The sequence below is a fragment of the Eretmochelys imbricata genome, chromosome 7 (assembly GCF_965152235.1).
Source record: "Eretmochelys imbricata isolate rEreImb1 chromosome 7, rEreImb1.hap1, whole genome shotgun sequence".
NCBI classification, from domain to species: domain Eukaryota; kingdom Metazoa; phylum Chordata; order Testudines; family Cheloniidae; genus Eretmochelys; species Eretmochelys imbricata.
The window spans coordinates 113,644,438-113,669,925 of record NC_135578.1 but is presented as its reverse complement, the minus strand read 5'-3'; the positions used below and the strand labels follow the sequence as shown (position 1 = coordinate 113,669,925).

General features: G+C 40.8%; 1 protein-coding gene across 4 annotated transcripts in view; it reads right to left on the bottom strand.

Moving 5' to 3' along the window:
* Positions 1-20,982, bottom strand: part of CCDC186 (coiled-coil domain containing 186) — a 55,377-nt gene extending 34,395 nt beyond the window's left edge. For 2 of the 4 annotated variants that reach the window (XM_077823099.1, XM_077823102.1), the window contains exons 1-4: positions 20,851-20,976; positions 20,186-20,280; positions 16,427-16,519; positions 1,797-2,511 (exon numbers count right to left, since the gene is read on the bottom strand). In XM_077823099.1, coding sequence (XP_077679225.1) covers positions 1,797-2,494 — 698 coding nt within the window. In that variant the 5' untranslated portion in view covers positions 2,495-2,511; positions 16,427-16,519; positions 20,186-20,280; positions 20,851-20,976. Of the gene's footprint in view, positions 1-1,796; positions 2,512-16,426; positions 16,520-20,185; positions 20,281-20,850 lie in introns of all 4 variants that reach the window. The other 2 variants (XM_077823101.1, XM_077823100.1) reach the window with 2 other exon arrangements.
* Between the last annotated feature and the right edge of the window lie 4,506 nt (positions 20,983-25,488).

Sequence of the window (25,488 nt, the reverse complement as noted above, 5' to 3'; positions counted from 1 at the left end):
AGTGAGGTGTAACATGGGGGTACACAAGACAAATCAGACTCCTGAAAGGGGTACAGTAGTCTGAAAAGATTGAGAGCCTCTGCTTTACAGTATAACAGTTTGAAGGCTGAATCAAAGCTGTAGCCTAAATGATAGCATATTTGTGCTGATGATTATGGCTACATACTGCAGCATTCCAGAAGTGATACAGAAGACAGTTATACCTAAAACTCCGGGGTAAAGTTTTCAAAAGTGCCTTAGGGCCCAATTTACAAAGTACTTAGGAGTCTAAAGATGCAGACAGGCACCAAGGGGGATTTTCAGAAACACCTAAACAGGTTAGCTAACTTCAAGGCACTTAGGGGAGTGGAGGAAGTTGCAGGGCTCACTGTTTTGGAAAGGGTATAAAAGGCAGAAGTAGCAGCAGTACTGGTTTGTCTGCATCTCTTTAAGACAGTGATCAGTACACAAGACTGATCGGCTACAATCAAGTATTTACAAATGAGGGGCACAGTAAACAAACAGGTAAAACCCAGCTAACTGGTTTGTATACAATACCATGGAATTACTACCATCTAGACACCCACTGCCTTCAACTCCCACTCCCCAAAACACTCCCAAATTCTTTGTAACTGCTTTATGCATAATGTACACATGCCAGACTCACAAAGTCACCGTTTTTTTACACTTAGTATGTTTTCTGATAGCAAGATTACCAAAATCATAGCAGATCTCTCCAGAATCCCATGCTTTGAATGGGAAGTTCTCTCTGGAAGATTTTTTTTTTAATGTGGTCATCCATTACTGTGGTATCACAGTTCCTCCCACAAGAAGTTAACACAAAAAATACAGAGATATATAAATAAAAGCCACTTTCACTTCCAGCCCTGTCAGCAGAAAAAAGAGTTTAAAGTGGAAGGTTAGGTTTTTCCAGTGACCAAATGCCCCTCATGTTATACAGAGAAAGCAATAAGAAAGATAAAATGAGAACCAAGAACTCAAGCAGTGAGCTGAAAGAGTGTTTGAACAATCTTCGTTCAGTAAAACTGAGTTAACAATTCGAGTACAAAAATTTCTTGTAGCAAACTTTGTATATATACAGTAAATTATGAATTTCAAAAGCTTTCCTGTAACTTATTACTGTGTTACCAGATGTTATTTCAATGTTATTTGATGCTTGAAGATGTATGCATAAAAATAAAATCCCTTAATTGCTTCACACTTTTATGAGAATTGAATTCAAGATTTTCTTTTCAAGCCTTCTTTTTAAAATCCAAACTTGGCCATCTCAAAAACTGGCAGAGGAAACTTAAATTTAACAATCATAACTGGTTTAACAATTGGGACAGCTGATGAAATTCTTCTGGAAGAGATATAAGCATGAAACTGAATAAAAATTAGAGTGGATTAATTTATCATGTTTGACAAAGGATTCATGTCACCAGTACTTTGATGGAGTTAACAAGGAATTCTAACTAATGTAGGCTAACTCACCAAGGATTTCAGATTAAGGATTAGCAAATGTCTGTTCAGTTCATGCCACATTCAACAAGAAGTTAGAGGTCTATGTATACTCATTGTATATATTTGTAAATTAAATTTAGAATGATTATAGAGTTTGTAAAATAAAATAAATAAAAAACCTCATTTACACAACATCTTTAAAAAGAGCTAATATAAGCCAAAATCATGACAGGGTTAACAGCAACAACTAAGACCACATATGTTGCACAACATGGAAGTTGTAACTCCACAATATACAAGTAAGGATACTCTTGCACATACTTATTTGTCCTGAGGTTAATCTAGATACTCACTTCTTTATCGTTTGCTCCTGTTGGACGTATTTATCTTGCACACATTTTTCAAAAGTCGCTAAGGCATGTTCACCCTTCCTCATTCCATTTGGGAGCTTACGCTCTTTCGTAAAATCTGTAGCTAACAGTTCAGATTCTATTTCTTCTAGCAAAGCCTCCTGTGATGATGATTGTTGTATTGTGGAAATAAGTTTCTTGGTGCAGTCTGTGTCATAAGGGCTTTCAGAATAGATTCTATTGCTAGATTTTTTTGTAAAGTCACACTCCTCCCTTAGCTCCTGCAGGATTTCCATTAGGGATTGTTCTGTGCCATTACTTTTTGAAACCTGTTGTTCAAAATCTTCACCAGGCAAGTGTTCTGCATTCACAGAGTCTTCTACTTGCCTTTCAGAACATGTATTAGCACAGGAATCCCCGCCTCCACTACAATCAGGTGAAAGCTGCAGCTCCTGTGCTTCACTTATGGCTCCATCCCCTCTTACATCAATAGTTGTTACATTGTAGTTTGATGCCAACAATTTAGGTACCCTTTCCAAGCTGGAATCCTCATCACCAGTATAACCAACATCTGAGCAGTCCTTCACTTCAGAAGTCTTGCTTGTGCTCTCATTACTTGATGAGCCGGAAGGTGTATTGTCTTCCTTTGATAGATTGACTGGCTTCAGTATGCTCTGTATTTCCGGTAAACACTCTTCCATCCTTCCGTTTTAGGAATCTAGAAAGAGAATTTGGACAATATATTACATTCAAGAAGTCAAGATTAAAACGGGGGGAGAGGAAAAAATACTTGGTTAGAAGTTCAGATACTGGAGGAAGGAGAATAATTTTGTTTACATTGCCAATGGTTAGCCAATGTTTTTGTCTGCTAAACATTTGAACATTCACTGTTCCAACAATTATAAATCTCTTATTTAAAAAAAATGAAGTTCAGGGGACGGGGGGAGGATACCAGACACTGAAATTTAACCTAATTTTTATGTAGTAGAGGGTTTTTTTTTCTCCCTTTCAGTAACTCTTGCAGTCTGAAGGGAGGAAACTGTAGAGGTGGCAAATGTTTTGTTAATTCTACTGTGTTTTTAAAAAACAAAAACCAAGCACTTCCTGCTACTTTCAGATAAAAATAGCAGAAACAATGCTTTCAAAGAATAAAATACTGTAAAGGTTTCATTTTAAGCTTGCCAATGAAGATGATTCAAAGACTCACAACAATGATGCCTTAGAGTACAAGGTCTCTTGCTATAGAGTGGAAACCACCAGTCATTCATAACAATCCTTCAGGGGGTCCACAGGTTTTTCCTCCTTCACAGTCAGTGAGCACACATACGTACACTAGTGTCTCGTCACCAAGTACTGACTGATCAGTTCTTTGCTTGTTGTGACCCTTGAGTATGTATGGAGGTCTCTAGACCCAGAAAACTGGAGTGGTTCCTTTCACCTTCTTCCCCACATGGAGCTACAACTGATCAATGCCCAGCTACTGGATTTTCAGTCAGTCAGTCTCCAAGGAATCCCCTTAGGCTACACATGGGTAGCTTCTCTTCAGCCCTTGCCTTGCTGGCCAGCACCTTGAGCAGTAGCTTGTATGGCTTCAGCTATCACTAAACAAAGGGACATCTAATTGGTTTCTCTTTTAGCTTGAATTAAGGGTGCTTAATATACCCATCAACTTTAACAGGTCTGTGATCCACAGCCACCATTAATGCTTTCCACTATAATATGTAAATGCAGCTGGAAACAATGAGGAGCCACCTGCCCAGCTGTCTCTACTAGGAGGAGACAGGAACACTACCCAGGGATGGAAGCCAGTAGCTGCACGGGAGCTGCCAGCCACCAACAACAGGAAAACGTACAGGGGAGTGGAAAGAGAGGCAGACAGAGACAATATCAGAGGAGGAGCACACCAGGAGAGCATCAGATGCCTGGACAACATAGATAGGGAAGCCTGTGGAGAATAGCAAGTTACAGGAACAGAACACATAGGAGAAAAGATATACTGAAGACAACAACGATCAGCTTTTTTCAAAAAGGACAGCTCACTTCTCAGACCCTTTAAAAAAGACGCAAAACACTTTCCTCTCGTCACTTTCAACACAAGATGCAATGCTCTGGAGCTGCTGAAGATTAAATCATCGGAAGCAGGCAGGGATATAGTCTGTGCAGTCACGACTGAATGGAGGTGGCGTACAAGCCACTATTACCATGTAGTCTGCACTATGAAAGAGTGAACTATGCCTGCTGCATCTCCTTTGCTTTCACACAGCACTGGGGCTGATTCCTGTTGTATTCTTCCACCAGGATCCCCTATGCAATCTCTTCATAGATGTTCACATTTCTGCAACTGGGCTGCAGCTGTGTCTGCACAGTCTTGTCTCCCCAGAGACCCAGGGGACCCAATACTTCTGTCTACTCCAGGCAACTGCACATCTAGAGCATGTAACTGGCATGGACAGTTGCTCACAACAAGGGAGAGCTGCTAGGTGCGCTCACTTAGGTGGGCAATCAGGAAAAAGTATTTAAAAAATAAACAACATGTGGGGGAAGTGACTTCTGACCTCCATGACCCTGGGCACTGGTGTTCACAACTGTAGCCAGAGCGGTCACCGTCAGGCACTGTGGGACAACTGCTGGAGGACTGTTATGGTCGACATTGGTCACACAGTGTCTACGCTCACATTACATTGACCTCAGTAGGTTGACCATGCCTCAACACTGTTTGGGGAGGTGATGTTACTGCATCACTGTAGCAAGGCGTTTATATCAGCAAAAGACAAATTTGAGCATAGACATATGCACAAATAGGTTGACATAAGTCGCCTTGCGTGAATCTAACTTGGTAGATTAGACCAGGCCTAAAAAAGGAAGTCATACCAAAATAACAGTCTACATAAGGAGTTTTACTGCCCTACCTTGACCCAGGTCTCAGAGTCACAGACTTTCAGGCCAGAAAGGACCATCACGATCATCTAGTCTGACTTCCTTAACATCACATGCCACAGAACCTCACCCACCCACCCCTGCAATAGGCCCACAACCTCTGGCTCAGTTACTTTAGTCCTCAAATGTTGATTTAAAGACCTCAAGTTTCAGAGTATCCGGCACTTATTCTAGTTCAAACTAGCAAGTGACCTGTGAGAAAGCCCAAGATGAATGTGGAATCAATAGACCCCAATAGGATGTGATAACTAATTTTTTCCATTTCAACTGCTAACATTTAAATAGAAACAAATGTCAACATTTTTCATCATTTCACTCCTGAGCTTCATATCAGAAACTTTCATCCAATATGTTTACATAAGCATGGATGACCCTCCCAGCTCTATTTTGCTATTTATGTAAAATAGCCTTTGCAAATGAATAGAACAAGACAACAAATTCGAACATGCATATGGCAGAATACACCAAATATTCTTTCAATTATTCAAGCAATTGCTTGCTACAGGTCTTATAAATTAAGGTAAGAGATAGTCACCATTTTATCAACTAAAGTGTGTTGGTAATGATGCAGTTTGTAAAATTTCAATAAAACTTAGCCTAGCAGTAGCAATTTTGTTAAATCAAACCTGACATTTTGGCTAATATCTATGATGCTTTCTACTGTGCCCTAACGTAGGTTGTCAGATGTCAGCGTGGTTATGGAAAAACAGAACACTGACACAAGCTTATGACAAGATAAAATATTTTATCGACAGCGATGGAGGTGGCATTTATTTGTATACGGTGTAAGAAAGTGGCGTGGTTAATCTCTAGTTGGCGTCAGCACACAACATGATTAAGTCTATTAGTAACCATGGCAGCTAACCATGTTTTGACTTTGCCAGATACCTAGATCCTGTAACTAGTCCATGACACTTGGGTGCTCTGGCAGAACCCTCCAAGCATGCCTGTACCACTAGTTTGACCAGTTCTCCTTCCTCCCAGTTCTCTACAACATAGGGCATTCCAAAGTGCGTTCTCTCAACATTTTGCTTTCCATGCATAACCTCCCAGCACTTTTGCCTCTGTGCCGCAGCTCATATAGGATTAAGCAGCATGGATGGTGGGGATACACAAATGTGGTTTCAAATGAGCTGCACGGGGGGGGGGGTCCAGGGGGAGGGGGGGCATTGCATGGACACAGTTCAACCAGACTTGATGTCAACAGACCAAATGAGAGTTTCAGACACAAATTACCAAAAAAAAAAAAAAAAATTAAAAAAAATAGGTGGTACGTGGAGTGCAGACAAGTCTAAGCCTTCTACTTCAAAACCATAGCCCTGCTATAAGGTAATAGTCACCAGTTCGGCACAGGACAAGAGAGAGAATGAATAAGATTTGCATAGGAGTAAAACACCCCTCTCTCCATCATACTGACAGACAATAGCATAGCCATAAGTACTAACTCTGTATTCCCAAATCCAAGCAGTCAAAAAACCATGAGTCAGGCCTTCAAAATCATGATTTCATCATTTTTAAGTTTACATTTTGCTTTCTGGTTTTTGAGTTTTTAGGGTTCACATTCCAAGCTTTTCTCTCTAAGTATGAGGACTAGAAACTGGCTTATTTTGTATAAATGAAAGCAGAGAGTCTCATCACCACATGATTCCAGGAGCTTGAGCTTTAAGGGGAAAAAAAAAAACACCACTGAGAGGGTTGGTAACACTACTAACTCAGTGTTGCAAACTACTGCTTTGGTGGGAATGCTACAACATATTTTGCATGCACCAGAGATGACTTGCAAATATTTTTCCTCTGTCACTTGACGGTATTTCCAAAACTTTAAAATTTAATTTTGCGGGGCAGCACAATTCAGATATGTTTTAAATATTGCCTTTGTGCTTTGAGGGAGTAAAACTACAGTTGCAGCAGATGGAAGACGTAGGGTTTTTTTGGTTTTGTTTTGTTAGTACCAGAGGATGGCACTGGCAAGAATGTAACAATTTTTGTTACTGATAGTAATCCCAGGTATCATCCTTCAAAGTAAAATGTGCCAGCAGGAGCAACGTGGTGAGGGCAGCAAGGAGGACAATGACATCTGAACAGTTTGCACATACAAAGAGTGGGAAGCAAGGGGAGGAAAAGAGGTACTAATTTGGTTTAATCTCATGGTTTAGATTTAGCAGTTTGGGGGTTTACATTGAGTCCTGTATTTCACTGACGTCTTTTCTGATAAATTGGTCCATATGCATTTCTGCTACACGAGTGTGTGCAGGACTGAATTTTTCAATATACACAGCAATATACCCATGAGACAAGAATCGTCCCTATGTTTATAAGTTCTGTGCTGCCTGCTAAAATGAGTAACACTTTTTTGGCATTCATGACACACTCTGCTGTAGGAATGTTAGGGGAAAAGCAGACCTGGAAGTGGGTGGAGGGAAGATGGGTCTAGCTAATGACAAGGTCTTAGAAAGCTGAAGGATGTGTGTTATTAATTCTGCTCTGAAGGTTGATGAAGAGGAACCTTGTTTTTCATTATTTCCTTGTAAATTGGATCATAAAAATACAGACTAATATTATCATTACCACTTATATAGCCTCTTATGATTCAGCATTTGACACAATATTCAGAGTAAACTGGTTTAAAATCTTAGGGTCACGTTTTGAGCTTCAGCTGGAAAACTTTTAAAGGGACACTGTCAACTTAAATATTTTGGAAATGAATATTTAAATAATGCATTTTTTGCCTTTTGCAGAGTGTATATTTTTTTTTTTTACGTTTCCTTTAAAAAAAGTTTAAGGGTTTTTCAGCTCCCCCTTTAATGTTTATCACAGTCTTTTCAGCAAGCAAGAAACTGACTATATAAAGGGGAAAACAGTGACGCTGATGATATACAAGATGCTGTCAAATGCACAAACTGAAAAGAAGTGTTTTGCTAGTGTCTTTCAGTGTCAGTAATCTTACAGGTGTGTTGTAACTATGGCCCTGCGTCCACAGTTAATGAGACTATCGGTATCTTTAAAAGTTAAGCATCTGTGCATTTGCAGGACCATGGCCTTTACTAAGCATAAAATTTCAGACAAGATCATTTCCAAGTTGAAGGTGTCAATTTAGAAAATACTTAAGTAAAAATATTTATTTTTCTGCTAGTCTTTTGTCTGACCCAGAGCACTTTTGCCGAGATTGAAGTGCCCTCAAATCCACTTGGGAATTTTTTAAAGAAGTTTAATATATTTATTGGAATCATTTAACGAAGTAGGGGCCTGATCCGCACAGTATGGATCCAATCTGCAAAGTGTCTCATGTTGGGCTTACCTTGTTTATCCGTTTATGTCTGATCTACCCCAAGGTAATTATTCAACTCTGGTTCTTATCCAGGGTTCACTCCCATACTCTTGCAAACTGACAACCAATTATACAGCCCTCTGTTAACTTCACTTTAAGAAATGTAATAAGCAGAGGATTTGGTGGGTTTTTTAAAACAATGTCTGTCAGACACTGATTTTTAATGTTATTTTGTGGTGAAAAATTAAATTGTAAAGAAGAGCACAAGAGTAAGTTACATGCGTGCACAACCATGAGACTGATCATAGTACAGTAATAAGTTTATCATGCTGAATTACTACAAGAGGAGAGTATCTGTGATCACACTTAAACTAAAAAATATTTTGCAAGTCTCTGCAGAAAATAATAAGCTTAAGGAAATTCACTCACTGAAGACTAGATGATGCAGATAGCATTTGTTTTAAAATGTTTTCAAATTAAACTTCTGATTAATTTATTAGTCTAGAACCACAATAATGCATGACATACTAGGCTGGAGAGATTCAACTTTAACTTGCAGTGATAAAGTAAAGATTATTTTCAATTCTTTGTCACCAAATGTCAACTTACTAAATGTATTAGCCCATCATGCAACCACCAGACAGACTTCAGAGCACAGGTCAGCTAAAATACAATATTCTTTCAAACTCTGGAGATGTGAAAGTATCGAGACACCTCTTACAGGAAGTGAAACAGTAATGTCCTACTCCTCAAGAAACACATGCCACCCCGCCTGCTACCCTTCCATATATTCTATTCACTCTAGATATGGCAAAAAAGCAGACGGTTCGCAATTTTCATGTGGAACTCTTAGTCCTTGTCTAAATATAAATTGTACTGTTTTAATTAGGTGTGGTTAAAGTGGTACAACTCTCCCCAGCATGGATAAAATCATACCAGTATAAAGATGCTCTGTAAAGAACACCTGCATCTACCCTAAGGACTGTACTGATAACTATTTCAACAAAAATTTAACCAAAGTAGTTAAAGCGGTACAAAAACGGTGCGTAGACCAGACCTTACCTTAAGATTTCTTCAGAGGGACTCATTTATACCTTCCAATTTTAAACAGCAAAGTCCTTAAACTATTTAGAATCTTTCTTTATATTCATGGTACCTCCTCAAACCTGTGTTGACCAACAACCTAGAAATCTTCCTGTACTATTACTGCTCCTGTAGCTTTTATAGGTTGTATTTTGTCAAGGTCATTTTCCTTGAAATTCATCATAGAATATCAAAGCAAACACCTCTAAGCAGTAATCCTTCAAATGCTCTGCAACTTCCACTAATCCTCCATATTGCTAACCCCACAAGCTCAAAAATGAGAGGACAGACTATAAGAGATATTTTTAAAACCTGAATTGCACATACAATAGATAAAAGTGAATTAATGTGTAGCTTGCTCTGCTGGTCACCAGGAGAGGGGACTATTAATTTTCTCTCCCTCCTGGTTGGTAGGGTCCTTCCCCTCTACTGGCATCTGGAAAAAATGGGGATTTACCCCTCTGTTTTTCTCTTCCTCTCCGTCCTACTAATGAGTGGAAGAAAGATCTACTTTTTCTTCTCTTTCTCTATAATTAGTGGCCAGGGTTGTGGGGCAGCTGTCTGCTCCACAGAAAAGAACTGGTTGTCTGTGCTATGTGGTGCAGACTTCCTCTCCTTTATGTGCAAGGAACTAGTGGCACGCATAAAGTCAGGTCCATTTGCTCCTCCAACTCCAGTAACGCTCATCTGATCTGCATAACACTCACTCATAACACTGCTCATCAGGACACACAGCCAGCAGAATCCAATAATAAGGTTATTGTTATTCACCTTCCCCATATCGCCAAGAGGGAAAGAACAGCATCTTCACGCTGCTTATGTGAATCACGAATGGTACTCAAAGATGTTGGGTGCATGGGACCTGCATATCAGTCAAATACTGTCGAAGCTGAATCCAGAGCACAATTGTCTAACCACATGAGTTGTACCACTTTAAGTACACCAGTGAACTTAAACTTTTACAAACCCTCCCCGCCACAGCATGGATGTAGTTATCACATAAAACACTTTTATATTGATACAGCCATCCCCATACGGAAAGGGAAACGAACTATACTGGGATAAGTTACAAAAAGTATATCATCAGCCCTTAGTGGTTAAACAAGGTGGTTAAAAGACCTGTGCCGGGTTCATACTTCCAACTGTTACTATTACTGACAGAGCTGCAACAGCGGTAGAAGGAAATATAAAGAAATTCTAGCGTAGACCTAGCCTTACTGAGCTGAAGAACAGAAGCCAGAGTCCCTTTTTGAGCATGGGTTGCATGATTTCTTTTATTAGATATTCTTGGTAATCTCTACATATCAAGTACTGTACCACACCAACAAAAATAAAAGTTACTCATTCTTTAAGGCAGGCTTGTGATGTAAAATTAATGGTAAAATTCTGCTTTGGATGGGACTTACAGAAGTTGGTCCGGAAGCCAAATGGCAAACTTGAATCAAGAAGGAAAATCAGCTGCATTACGTGTAGGACATGGTACAGTTCTCTTTATTTTTCCAGCATTGTTGCTTTTGACACAGTACTACAGGACTAGTACACCCTTCAAAGCAGCTGAAACCAATTGTCACTGGTTTCACTCTTACAGGAACTCATCAGCTGTGGGCAACTGGTCCAACCCCCCCAAACAACAAATTTTCTTAACGATACTTTTAAAAACAATTCTAATAAAATCTAATAAATCTAGACAACCATGATTGCTAGTGGGCTGTAGGGTGATAAATGAAGATTTTTTTTTTCCATGAAAAGTACAAGGCATCTAGAATCAGAGATGCTACAAGAAAGAATTCATGGCTTTTCCTGACTCTTCCATTAGCAAATATAAGCAATATGACTTCTATTTCCAGGAGTAAATTGCATGTATTACTGCGCTTACTTTGAAAACTCATGGTTACGGGTCATATGGTGTTGCAACACAATTTCCTACTCCAAATTTAAAAAAAAAAAAGAGAGAGAGACAGGGACAGAGAGAGAACGAACTCCACCCACAAATTGAGGATTGCTATAAAGCATAGTAGATGTGTTTGACCTATTCTGCTCCACCTGTTATACGTCACCTTTGTTAATTAGGGAAAAGAACAAAGTGGCCTGATTTTCAAAAGTACTAAGCACCCAGTGCTCCCATTGACTTCACTGTGTGTTATGGTTGCTCGGTACCTCTGAAAGTCAGGCCACAAGATTCCAAGTGCATCCTCAGCTGAAATTCAGCCTCTTTTTGTTAAAATGGAATGTAGTTTATCTATGTCTGCAAGCTACACTTTGAATGTTATCAAGATATTATTCCACTTAGAAAATATTTTATCTGTACATTTACTGACAATTCTCCAAAACTCATGTTAAAATATGTCAGTTTTATAAATCTATATGAACCTGCAAACTCTCCTTAAAATTATTCTTTACTGTGATGTCTGCAACAAGCGCCAGTTATAAATTATTTTATGAATCATTTTTTGTCCCATTAAGATGTGCACATGCCTAAACTGAACAACTGGTCTTATTGCTATAATTAACCCTTTACTTTCCTCCCACCTTCTTTTTCCCTATCATTTGCTACACTCACTTGTTTCTTCCATTCTGATATTAGGCCTCAATCCTGTAAGATGATCTGCACAAATGGGCCCCTATATAAAAGCACTTTTTTGCCAAGGAAACAATTGTTAAAGCTAATGAAACAACAGTGATCACTGGGAACATTTGTAAACATTTTTCTGCTGCAGTACAATCTAGAGTGGATGTTGTAGGGTAGACAGGGTTCACGTATTTACCACATCAGATCATCCAACTCCTATGACCTGTCTACACTACAGCTTCCATCACCAGGAAAAACCTATCAATGAAGTTTCCAACTCCTCTAGATTACCAGAAATAAAAACGTGTACAAGTATCTATGGGATAATTTATTTATAAAGCTGTTTTTGCGTTCAAGGGTTTTGAGCAATAAAAATCTTGAGTACAACTGATTTAAAAAACCCCCTACTCCAAATGGAAATACTAACAAATGACAAGATACTTTAGTCATTGTAATATAGAATAGGGTGAAGGATTTGTTTATTTGAAAAAAAAAAAAAAAAGCGTTAACTGTTAAGATTAATTGGATGGAAAGTATTCAAAGTGTATAAGATTGTTTAGAATTTTCTTGCTGAACATACAAAATTCAACATAGAATATTCAAAATAAGACTGGAAATTATGTGCAAAGACCTTCATTAACAGCACTAAGTATTATTAGCAAGCCCATAACTGTTCAGATAAATTAGCCCTATGTAGAAATTTTCTCCTAGTAATACCATAGTACCGAATATCATTCCATGTCCTTTACACCATCCTGTTATAAACACCTTACTGTAAAATTAAAAATATATTTTCCACTACCTTTTAAAAAGTTACTCTACTACAATACACAAAAACTGCATTACAAGACGTATCAAGAACCTGACAACTGACAGAAACAAAGAAACTACTTTGTTACTAATTCAATAGTTACTAACTACTTAGTTACTAACTACTAGAAAAACAAATCCACATGATGCAATGTGGCATGGTCTACACTTCATCGCACAGTTTTACACTAGGGTAGTATTAAAGGAATAATGATTTGATACTACAAAATATTCTGAATTTTTACAATTATGTGATTTGTGGTAAAAAAAATTAAACTTTAATTTAAAACCATGGGTCTCATGGGCTAAGGTCACTAACTATAATCATTTAATTAGGGAAAGAAATAGGTCAGCATGCCCAGTCAGTGTCTAGGAAATGTATAGATATGCATTTGTCATCAGAGCACGCTTTATGACACATGTACTGTACGCATAGTACAGTCTAACAATTAAAATTGAACAGAGAGCTCTTGCAGCTTGGATTATATGACAACTATGTTGTTACTCAAATCTCAAAGCATTCACTCAGCTGAAAGTAAAAGGACTGAACACGTCTTTGTACTTCAGTCGTTCCACCAGTCTGGAGAGGGGGAGGGTAGATTTTTTAATAGAACAGGATATCTTCAGTTACTGTTTTATGTTCATTGCATAGATCAAGACAACTAGATTTCCTGTTCTATTTCCAAGTCAATAATACAACACATCTTTAATTTGCATGGTGTCTTTCATACAAGCTGCATCTCAACACACTTTATTGAATTAAACAATACTACCAGAAGTAAATGAGAGAGAATTTAAGTAGTAAAGGCAAGTGAGAAAAATGTATTTTCAACCAAGATTCATAAGGAGATGGGGAATCAATTAACTGGAGAAATAAAGAAATTGTGTTCTACGTGACAAGAAATAAAGAGGAGCTGCCTCTCATACAGGTCCATCAGTTATGGCTATAATTAATATTGTGCTTTATTAGGTTAGCATATTTTATTCTCTCTAGTATGCTTGCTGCTAGTTATATATACGCTACAGAGTTGACAATTATGGTCAGAGCATGTGCAGAGTGACAGAGAAGAGAGATTGCTGCTAGAAGTTCAAAAGAAGAAACAAAGGTCCATGAAGTCAGTTACAGAAAGTCTATGGAGGATTTTAACAACAAAGGGAGGGTTGGAATCAGATCCTTAAATGAATATTGGACCAGTGGGTGCTGTTTGAGGATGATGCTCATATAATCATGGGGTTTTTTGTACATGTGAAAGGGCAGGTGCAATCTGGAGAGATGGGACTCAGGGAGGCCAGGGCAAAGGACTGTGCAATATTAGAAAAGAGGGGAGTAAAAAGGGATACTTTCAGATAAGATGGAATTGAGTCAGTGACTCGCATAGGCATCATTGTGGTTGTAGCAGTGATAGACACCAAATAGCAATGAGGTTACAGAAGTGTAAGTAAATTGACAGTCAGAGTCAAGGAGAGTTTTGCTCGATTGCCAACTGGCTTTTCAAAAGTTAGACCGGCTTCTGTCTTCAGTAACCTTGTTAACTATCATACCAATAAACTCTGCATCTAGACTGGCCAGGAACTCCCATCAGCTCGATGACTCAATTTTCTGCATGTTTTCAGCAGCAAAATCATGCACTTTTGCATCTGCTCCAGTCTCAACACTGATTTTGGTTAGTAAGATAGATGAATGATTCCAGAGAGATACCTAAGTTATAGTAGTAACTGCCTTTTTACCAGAATAGTTTCCTAGGATTCTAGCCAATTGTCATCTTGGGGAAATTATGTTCTGTCAGTCTAAAATTTCCCTTATAGGTTCAAGATTCCCTCCTCTCACACACACACAAACTTCTGCCCTTTATAAAACAAGCACAAAACCCTACTCTGTAATAATGCTAGTGCAGATCAGTTGCTGTGACCCAAATTATGCAGCGACCAATGATATCACAATAGTTTTCAGAATAGCAGCCGTGTTAGTCTGTATTCGCAAAAAGAAAAGGGGTACTTGTGGCACTTTCGAGACTATCAAATTTATTGGAGCATAATCTTTCATGAGCTACATATCACTTCATCGGATGCACCACGAAAGCTCACAATAAAATAAATTTGTTAGTCTCTAAGGTGCCACAAGTACTCCTTTTCTTATCACAATAGTTGTTAACTCTATAGCAAATATAATGAATTCCAAACATACCAGAGATAATAAAATATGCTAACCTACTAATGCACAATATTTTATTATAGATATAATTGAGCCACCCGTTTCTGACTGAGAACTTCATTAAATCATAAAGATCTAGAGACCAATCATTTTGTAGCATGGACAGATTAATAATACAGAGAATCTCATGCACTCCTTCTTTTACTGCTGGGGGGAATTCTGCACCACTGCACAATGCAGAATTTGCACAGAAATTAATGTTCTGTGCAGAATTTACTCCCCACACCTCCAGAACTGAGCTGCTGAGCTGATGGCCGCCACTAGGGGCCACTGGACCCAGCAGAGCCCAGCTCACAAATAGAAGACACTACCAGGGGAAGGAGGAAAGAGCAGCAAGGGTTCTGGGCAGCTGCAGTTCCTGGCACGCCCAGGAGGAAGCGTGCAGGAAACTGCACACAAGCCTGGATCCCAATAGGATCAGGCTGTTTCTCCCTCTGGCTCCCTGGTCTCTAGGGGTGTAGGGGGTGCGTGCAAGTATCTGGCCTGGGGAGAAGGGGCCCACAGGTGGGCTCGGGGGGGGGGGGTGTGAGTGTCTGAGTGGGGTGGAATCTGGAGAGATGTCTGGGCCCTGAGCTGGACTCTAGGGGAGAGGTAGCAGAGAAACAGGAACTGGGTTGTTTTAACTCTCTACTCCTGGGGGGAAAATTTTGTGTGTGTCTGTATTGTTACAGACACAGTTTCTGACTTTATTTTTAAATAAATTATAAAAATAATTGAAACTAGAGTGATTATATATAGTGTTATTTTGACAAAAAAAATATGTAAAGTTTTAAAATACTGTATTGTGTGCAGAATTTTTTTTGGGGGGGGGGGGGCAGAATTTCCCCATGATTATTCTTTCCCATTTATAACCACATGGACCACTTCTCCTGCTCACTCAAAAACTGAATGGACCACTTATTCCTAGCCCTAATTGTGTAACATCCCTGTGGCAACTATAGTGATTGCTCACACAGAAGGATAATATGGGGAAAGTGTTTAATGTATTTTAGTGATGTTTTAATGGAATTTAAAAGCTTGAAACAAGATAGAGAGACAACTCTGATCAACTAGCTACCAGTCATGGGTCCACGAACAGCAGTCTGAGAACCTGTGTGTTTAAAATAAAGAAATTGTTTCTGCTGCCTCTTGTACTGCAAGCAATTCTTTCTAGGACAGCTAGTTTGATCATATTATTGTACCACTTGGCGACGTTCACTTTGCTTGCTGATTTCCAACATAAAGCCAGCAATCCTGTACTAAGTTCCATTCCACTGTTTCAGAACAAAGTACGGATAGAAGACACCATGTAAAAAAAAGTTGTACTTTAGTTCTGTGTACTACTAAATAAGATAAGAATGATACGTTCTGTGCACGCAACAGGAGTAGAATATGCCTGTCAGTGCTGGTATACATGTGTTTAAGCACCATTAAGGAAAAGTGCTTGAGCTCAACTCAAACATGGCTCAACATGGTTACAGATAAGATGGTTTCTAACATGGTTTGGCTTGAACTAAACCATGTTTAAAATCTGTGTTTTAAAGGTCTTTACTTAATATAGTATAACTTTCTATTTCCCTGTTTGATTGAGACAAGTAGTTTATTACCATTACTACTATTTAGACAGTGCAGGTCTAGGCAACATGGCAGTAAAACCACCTGAGCTCTATCTACACTAGCACTCCCTTCAGTGGTAGGGCAGAAGTAGGAGATTTCTCAAAAATTGCTACTATAAGACACTAGTCCTAATCATAGTAACTTCAAACATCGCTTACTTGGCTCATGGAGGTAGAACCAAATTGTGTTACATGCTGCCTGTCTACACAGGGAAAGTCAAAGAGGATTGCAGCCGTGGTCAGGGCACAAATCTGTAACAGGAATGGAAAAGTCTACGGTGTATTAAGGCTGTAACAGTGCTCTAAACACAAGTGTAAATTGACGCAGCTCTCTGACCCAGTGTAGACAAAGCCTCACTGTGTTATGAGCACTAAGCTTCAGGAGATGGGAGGGATAAAGGTAGACTGGCAGAGTACATAAAAGCAAGGAAATTTAAAGTATCAGACTATCATTTTATTTAATTGTTTTTAATGCTATTTATATATATTTAATGGTTGCAGGTTGCTCCATTTCAGCACTGAGGTGCAAAACTCAGGACTGTATATCTTCAAAGCACTATGACTCACTCTAAAGGAATTGGAAAACAAGATATGCTGTTTTAACTGGGTTTTCTTTGCTTATGTCACACCTTGTGCATTACCTTAGTATGTATTTTTTACATGATTCCTTTGAGGTACCTCTGAGTTTTTCCCCGTATCCTGCAAAGACTTCATATTGTGATCTGATTGATGTTTTGGCAGTGAAACCAATCACAGCTCAACTTGAAGATAAAACTTGAACATGGTTAGGTTTACCACTGGGGCTAGATTTGTTACAATTACAATGCAAGTCACTGGGCAACCAGAGTCTGTTAATATTTAGTCTGTCTGGTTCCAAGGTTACTGTACATGCGATGGTCAAAGTGGATCTATTCATAATTGTCGGGGGAGGGCAAGGTGGAATCCTACAGTCCCAGCAATGGGGCTGGCCTGGGGCCCAAAACCAGTAATCTTTACACAGGGTTTTAAAACAGCCTTTAAGCTCTAAGGGCTTGCTAACAAAAGGAAGGGGAGGGGAGGGACAAGCAGATAAATAATCCTTCATTGGGGGAGCTGCAGCAGTGCAGAAACATATTTCATAATTTTCCCAGTGTAGAAAAGACTTAGCACCCTCCTAGCTAAACTGACACATTCCTAACTAAACCCGGTTGTTTCTGTACTGTTCAGCCACCCACGTCTCAAACCACTGCAGCTCCACTGGCAACAGCCCTAGTGTAGCCTTGCTGCAGTAGCAGCATCTTAGCTACCATGTCATCCAGACCCGCTCTGGGCAGGGGTGGATGACTTGCCTGCTGAAGTGCCAATTAACTCCTAGTAACCTGTCTATATGAGAGCTCCCCCAGACCATTGCTAGTTAAAACACTGTAGCACCCTGAGTTGGCTACGTCAGTGGTTTTCAACCTTTTTTCATTTGCAGACCCCTAAAAAATTTTGAACGGAAGTGCAGAAATCTTGGACATAGGCTGCAGACTCCCAGAGGTCTGCAGACCAAATTGAAAACTAAGTCATGGGTTGAGCCAGTGTGAACTAAAATGGGTTTTTAATTAAAGGAGTTTCCAAAAGTTGCTACAACTCTGCAAGTCCAAAGTTAAAGAACAGCTGAAATATGGTACTGTTCCATATATACTGATCAGTCAGACTCATGTGTTACTGTGCTGGAGCATTTCTATATTACAACAAGGTCCCCCTGTAAACTTTTAAAAGTGCGGATGGGACCAAAATATCAGTGCTCAGGAGACCCAGATGAGTGAATAAGCTTTAAAGGTAAATTCATTAATAGAGGTCTGTTAAAGATGAGTAGTATAGTGGGCACACAATATTCTTTTAATTTTAACTTTTCAAATATAAATCTCATGTGCTCCCAGGAGTTAGGAACTATACGAACCTATGAAGGAAAACATGATCCTAATTCCCACGAGCACATGAGATTTTACATTTTAAAAGCCACTACTGAGTGCACATTTGTCCACACTTCTGCATAGCCAGTTTCACTGTTTCCCATGAAGAGTCAGTTTATCAGTTTCCCCTGTTCATGAGAGTCTTCCAGAGAGCAACAGCACAGAAATATACGTTTTTTTAAATAAAGCAGGAAATTGTGACTATATTCTATCCAAGAAGTTAGCAGGGAAGACTCAAAGGAAATGAAACTACTTTTTAAAAATTATTTTATTTTGATGAAGCCAACTAGATTTCACCTGGGTAATGTCCCTTTAAAGTTAGTATCTGTAAATTTGATATTATGAAGCACTTTGGGATTTTTTTAATGAGTGCTGCATTATTAGTATTATACTGTATTATTTTACCTTTCATAAAGGAAATTCTACTAGAAGAAAAAGTAAACAACAAAAATAAGAGTACTGTATTAAAAAGAAATAAAAGGGCAGATTGGGATCTTCATGTGTAAAATCAATCCTGCAACACAACCTGCCCAGATCTTCAAAATGTCTCTCTGAGGTTCCTGGAACTCTGTGTGGGTTTAAAGGGTCCACCAGTGAAGATTGCTTTCTCAGGATCAGAGCTAAAAATATGGACTACGCAAACAGAATTTTTCTTCTTGCCTGAGTTGCTGTAAAACCTCCCATTTTTAAACCTGGAACTTCAGACAGCTCTTATAAATAAAAGCTGAAAATACATATTGTACTGCAGTAATCTTGCAAGGTTAAAAAAAAAAATCCCTTCATGTCAGCTATTCCATAGCCTTCACATAGTTTTACCACAAAAACCGCAAGTGTATAATAGAAACACAAACCGCAGAAACAATGGGAAGGCTTTGTACACTCTATGCATTAGGACAGTAAAAATATAATCAACACTTTCCACAGAGGGGGGAAAAAAACAAATATGAGGGGGGAAAATCAGATGATACACAGCAGGAGCTAGATACTTTAAAGCTTCTGAATGAGGAGATGGTATAAAGCTGCCTAGTCAAGACTTTAACCTCCTTGTATTCAATTTCATTTTGCTTTTTTCCCTCTCCTAAACTTGACCCTTTCCCACAGAGGCCACAAGTTACTGATGTCACTCCAACTACAGCTACCTGCACCTGGATTCCTTTGCAACAGATTCATTGAAATCTCATAGCAACTAGCAATTGAAAAGACCACACACAAAAGCCCAAAGTAAATTTTGTCTGCTGTAGTTTCCACTGTACAGAATAACCACAGTTAATATTTTATTATTATTAAAGCAATCATTAAATCCTACTGTTTTATTATTAGTTTTCAATGTACATTTAGGGGCAGCTCTGGCTCTCAGTATTTAGAGAAAGAAAAGGAGTACTTGTGGCACCTTAGAGACTAACAAATGTATTTGAGCATAAGCTTTTGTGAGCTACAGCTCAGTTCATTGGATGCATTCAGTGGAAAATACAGTGTGGCGATTTATATACATAGAGAACATGAAACAGGGTGAGCTATTACCAGCGGGGGGGGGGGGGAGGGGGGCGGAGAGAGAGTGAGGACACCTTTTGTAGTGATACTCAAGGTGGGCCATTTCCAGCAGTTGACAAGAACATCTGAGGAAGGGGGGGGGGGGAATAGTTTTCCTTTGTGTAATGACCCATCCACTCCCAGTCTCTATTCAAGCCTAAGTTAATTGTATCCAGTTTGCAAATTAATTCCAATTCAGCAGTCTCTCATTGGAGTCTGTTTTTGAAGTTTTTTTGTTGAGGAATTGCAACTTTTAGGTCTGTAATCGAGTGACCAAAGAGACTGAAGTGTTCTCCAACTGGTTTTTGAATGTTATAATTCTTGACGTCCGATTTGTGTCCATTTATTTTGTTAGTCTCTAAGGTGCCACAAGGCCACAAGCAGACTAACACGGCTGCTACTCTGAAACCAGTGTTTAGAGAAACACCAAGGCTCCTTAGAGTTCTATTACCTAATCACTTTTGGTACTTTGGAGAAGGAAATAAAAGCACTAAACTGTCAGACAACCCAGCAGGCAGCTGCACACCAGGATCATCGGTGACGATCCTATAAAGGAAAAGAAAAAGGAAAGAAAAGTACTTGTGTCACCTTAACACCTACAGAGGCAGCTCTAGAACGCTGACTGGCAAGAAAGTCAGGACTCCTGGGTCCTCTCTTCCTCCGTCACTTGTGGCCTCTGTTTGCTACAGGAAGGTTTCCCTAACTCCCAGGCAGAAGGGAAACTTCAATAACCAGCCTGGCCATAAAGTGCTGCGAGATCTTTAGACAAGAGAAGCGGGACAACCATAAACCATCAGCATGATCCTAGCTCCCTTGTCCACACCAGGCTTCCCCAGCGAACTCTTCCTGGGGGGGAGGATAGCGTCCTAAGCATCAGGGGTTAAAACTCTTCAGCAGCAAACTAGGGAGGCGAACTAGCGAAGCAAGTCTAACGCGGGCGTAGCGATCAGCCAGGGCCGGCACCCAACGGAGAGAGCTGGGCAGGGGCACAGGGGGGCTGAAATGCACCGAGCCAACCCCCGCTTCCACCCTCCCTGCCGCAGTCCCACTGACCCCGGCCACAGCCTCCCGGTTTGGACTTCACAGCCTCCCGGTCCCCAGCCAGCGGCCTCTTACCCGCTTGTTAGGAGGGTGGGAGCCAGAGCGGCGGCAGCGCCTCCATGGCCGCGGCGGGGTCCCCCGCGTTGTTCCTCCTCCTGCGGCAGCTCCCGGCCGCAGCTGGGCGCTGACACATCAACAAAGATGGCGGCCGCAGACGGCCCGCCCGCCTCGGGTGGGCGGGAGGCGGGGCTGGCGCTGGCGCTCTGCCCGCAGCGGGCCCGGCCTGTGTGGCTCGGGCGGGCGGGGGAGGCGCTTGTTGACGGTGCGGAAAGGCTTCTCCTGTGTCCCTGCCCCACCTTTTCTGCACGGCGCTTCCCCGTCTCTTACTCACAAGGCCCGACGCTAGCAATGACGAGGATGATGAACGGCGGCAGCAATCCGACTGAGGGATGCCTCCCACTGGCACCTGCTCCAGGCCCTCATGGAGGAGGGACCACAGCTCCCACTCGGGGCTCGTCTACACTCACAGGGCGCTACAGGATTGCTTCTCCCGTCAGTGTAGTTTAGCCACCCCCCGGAGAGGCAGTAGGTGTGGGAGGAGCTCTCCTGTCAACACAGGGCTGGCTGCCCTGGGAGTTAGGTCAGTGTAACTCGGTTGTGCAAGGGTGTGGAAAATCTGAGTGACGCAGTTACACTGACATAAGTTGGCAGTGTAGACCAAGCCTTCTTCGTACTCCTTTGCTGCATTATTTGTTATTGCTGTTTAGTATCTCCAGACGCCTTTACTGCATTATTAGTTTATGTGATCTCACAGTCCCAACGTGCACTCGTGAAAACTAAGGCCCCTCTCCAGCAAACTACTTCAGAGTTGGGCAGATACAAAGTAATTTGCGGAATCGGGGCCTAAAAAGTATACAAAATGTATTAGGAACGTAGGAATTGCCAGACTACATCAGACCTAAAGTCTAGTCCAATACTCTATTTCCAATAGTGGCCTGTGCTAGGTGCTTCGGAGGAAGGTGTAAAAACCCTGCAGTAGGCAGATGTGGAAAAACCTGTCCCATACCCATACCTTGTGTCTTATGATTAGAGATTGGCTTGGGCCCTGAAGCATGAGGTTTAATAGCCATTCTGAAATTAGTTAGAATAATAATACCTGGCTCTTATATAGATCAGTAGATCTCAAAGCACTTCACGATTTTTAATTAATTAATCCTCACAACACCTCTGTGAGATGGAGAAATATTGTTATCCCCATTTCATAGATAGGGAACTGAGGCAGAGAAAGGCTAAGTGAGTTGCCCAGATAGTAAAGCAGGGACTTTAACCCAGGTCTCCCAAGTCCTAGATTGGTGCCCTAACCACCAATTTTTAATTATTTATAATCAAGCTTACAAAGATTCCAAACCTGCAAATCTTAATTAAAGAGTGATCATGCTGACTTCAAGGAATACTCACCTTCTTAGGGTTGCAACTTGTACCTGGAATTTAAAAAAAAAATACATATATTCTATAACTAAAACACTAAACTTACCCGTCAAGTCACCTCCATTAGCTTCCCAAGTGCCTGTATGATCATCTTGCCTTCAGTCCTCAGCCTCCCTGTCTTGTCTTTTCTTCATGTTATGATTATTATTTTTATATTATGTATACACTCAGTGCTCAAAATTGAGCTAACACCATACAGACAGATATCAGAAAATAAAAAGGGATGTGGACCCAGGGACTCAAAGGGCTTCTAGTCAAGGGCTCGAATGCTGGCACACTTGCTTGATTTTATGCACTTACGTAGTTCCACTGGGTAAACTTAAGCATGTGTGTAAATGTTTGCAGTATCAGGACCTAAAATACAGACAAAGACTCAACTAGTGGTAGCAACAATTGGGTAGAAATAGAGGGAGAGATGGACAAAGCTTAAAAATATAATATCATGCAGATACTTAAGGCTAGTTAGGATGTTCACATGTTGATGGTTCCTCTATATATGTATATAGAGACACATGTATACTATGCCCCCAAACCTGCACTGTCTTGTGAATAATTTTAGAAATGTAAATAGTTCTGCTGGTGTCAGGCTGTTTGGAGTGGCTCAGCTCAAGGAAGACTGTCAGAAAACAGGAAAGACACCCCAAACTGGTGGTATGTTCTATAATTAGATTTCACCAAGCCAGTACCAAATGTGAACTGGATCACCATACCATTCTTACCATGGCATCACAGACAGTCCCCTTAGATGCTCCAGTCCAGGGGTCGGCAACCTGTGGCACGCATGCCAAAGGCAGCACGTGAGCCGATTTTTCCTGGCATGCTGCTGCCAGCCTGGGTCCCGGCTGCCGGCTGGCAGGAGCCAGCAGAGGGAACCCCAGCCCACCGCCGGTCTGGGGTTCTGTCCGCCGGCCCCGCTCAGCCTGCTGACGGTCTGGAGTTCCGGCCGCTGGCCCCTTGCCTGCCAGGGTGCCAGCCCCGCTCAGCCCCACTGCTGGCCTGAGTGAACGGGACCCCAGGCTGACAGAGGACTGAGTGGGGCTGGCGGCTGGGACACCAGCTGGCAGGAGCTGCCGGAACCCCAGACCAGCAGCAGGTGAGCTGCTGCTGGTCTGGGGTTCTGTTCGCCACCCAGCTCAGCCCACTGATGGTTTGGGGTTCCGGATGCCAGCTGCTTGCCAGCTGGGGTCCCGGCCATCGGCCCTGCTCAGCCTGCTGCCGACCTGGGATACCAGCTGCTGGCCCTGCTCACCTCACTGCTGGTCTGGGGTTCCAGCCGCCTGGACCCCTGCCAGCCGGGGTCCTGGCTGCCGGCCCCGCTCAGCCCACTGCCAATCTGGGGTTCCATCGGGGGCCCCTGTAAATCTAAAATTTATTACTGGCATGCAAAACCTTAAATTAATGAAGACTTGGCACGCCACTTCTCAAAGGTTGCTGACCCCTGCTCCACTCTATCCTGCCATCCAGACAAACTGGACTTAGTGATAAATGGTCACTTACACCAAAGATCACATAACATTTAGGTTGCTTCCAGTCCCAAGGAACCAGTAACTTACCCCAGATCAACTGTACTCTAGCTCTTACACCAAAGACAACACTGGCAGCCAATTCTATAGTAAACTAAAGATTTATTAAAAAGTAAAGGAGTACTTGTGGCACCTTAGAGACTAACCAATTTATTTGAGCATGAGCTTTCGTGAGCCACAGCTCACTTCATCAGATGGTATGTTCTATAATTAGATTTCACCAAGCCAGTACCAAATGTGAACTGGATCACCATACCATTCTTACCATGGCATCACAGACAGTCCCCTTAGGTGCATCTGATGAAGTGAGCTGTGGCTCACGAAAGCTCATGCTCAAATAAATTGGTTAGTCTCTAAGGTGCCACAAGTACTCCTTTACTTTTTGCGAATACAGACTAACACGGCTGTTACTCTGAAACCTAAAGATTTATTAGCTAAGAATAAATGAAGTGAGCATTATTGCGAAGTTAAAGCAGGTAAAATATAGGCACAGGTGAGTCACAGTTTGTAATTCCAAATGGTAGCAGCAATGTAATAAACTGCCAGTTTCCCAAAAGTCTCTAAGGGCTACCCAGAATAACTCTGGGGATGTGTCTCCTCGTTCAGTCATTCTGCCTGTTAGAATCCAAACAATCCAGAGATGTGGGACCTTTCCTTGAATCCATTCTTATAGCTTCTTCTCACAGAAAACAAGCTGACAATGTCACTACCCACATGGGCTTTTCCTTTGATGATGGAGAGTGAGGAATGTTGACTGCCTATTTTGAGTCTTTGACCGCCAATCATCATTCACAGTGACCACTTGCTTTGAAATTAGCATTTTTTCTGTTAAAGTTCTTCATTTCCATTTCACAAGGCTTTTTTCTCATTTGATGGCTCATTTGATGGGTTATTTAGTTACAGGGGTATACACAATGTAAATGTTTGCTATTACATTATAACAGGATACAGATAAGTGAAAACAATGCAAGTAATATCCCCTTAGTTTTCAAGACATTTAAAAACCAAATACATTCATATACACTTAACAATTAGTTTGATCTATACCAATACACAAGGGAATTGACCTGGGGCTTTGGCATGAGCTGACATCTGGTCTGCCAGTGTCACACTGGGTTTTCTGGAACTACTCCCATATGGAAAGTTAAACCTGTGTGTATACAATATTGCCAACTTCAAGCATTAAAAAACGTAAGTCAGGGCTCAAAAAAAAATCACAAGATTGTATGATTTTTTAAAGAAAATCTCATGCTTTTTAAACCATTCAGGGGTCTTTTTATTTGCCTTCTGATTTCTGAGCCTTTAGGGTACGCTCATTTCACATTATCAAGATTTTCTCTGCAGCCATAAGGGCTAGAAACTTACTTGGAAAAAAAAAAAAAAAAAGAAAGAAAGCTGAGATTCTCATGCAATTATTTTTATTCAAGCAATGGGGGATTTAGGAAAAGCACCAAATAACAAGCATTGATAACATTGTTCATACATAGGTATACATACTTACAGTAATTTGCATAAGGCTTTAGTGGCTATTGGCATATATAACCTTTTTGTAGTCCTAGCCCACGTCAGGTGCCTGGGGTTAAAAAACAAAGATCAGTCTCTTCCCAGGACTCCTCTGTGTTACATCATTATTTCCTTTTCCCCCATTTTAACTTGTATTTTTTGGGCAAGTGATACATGTATTGTGTTGTATAAAGCCCCA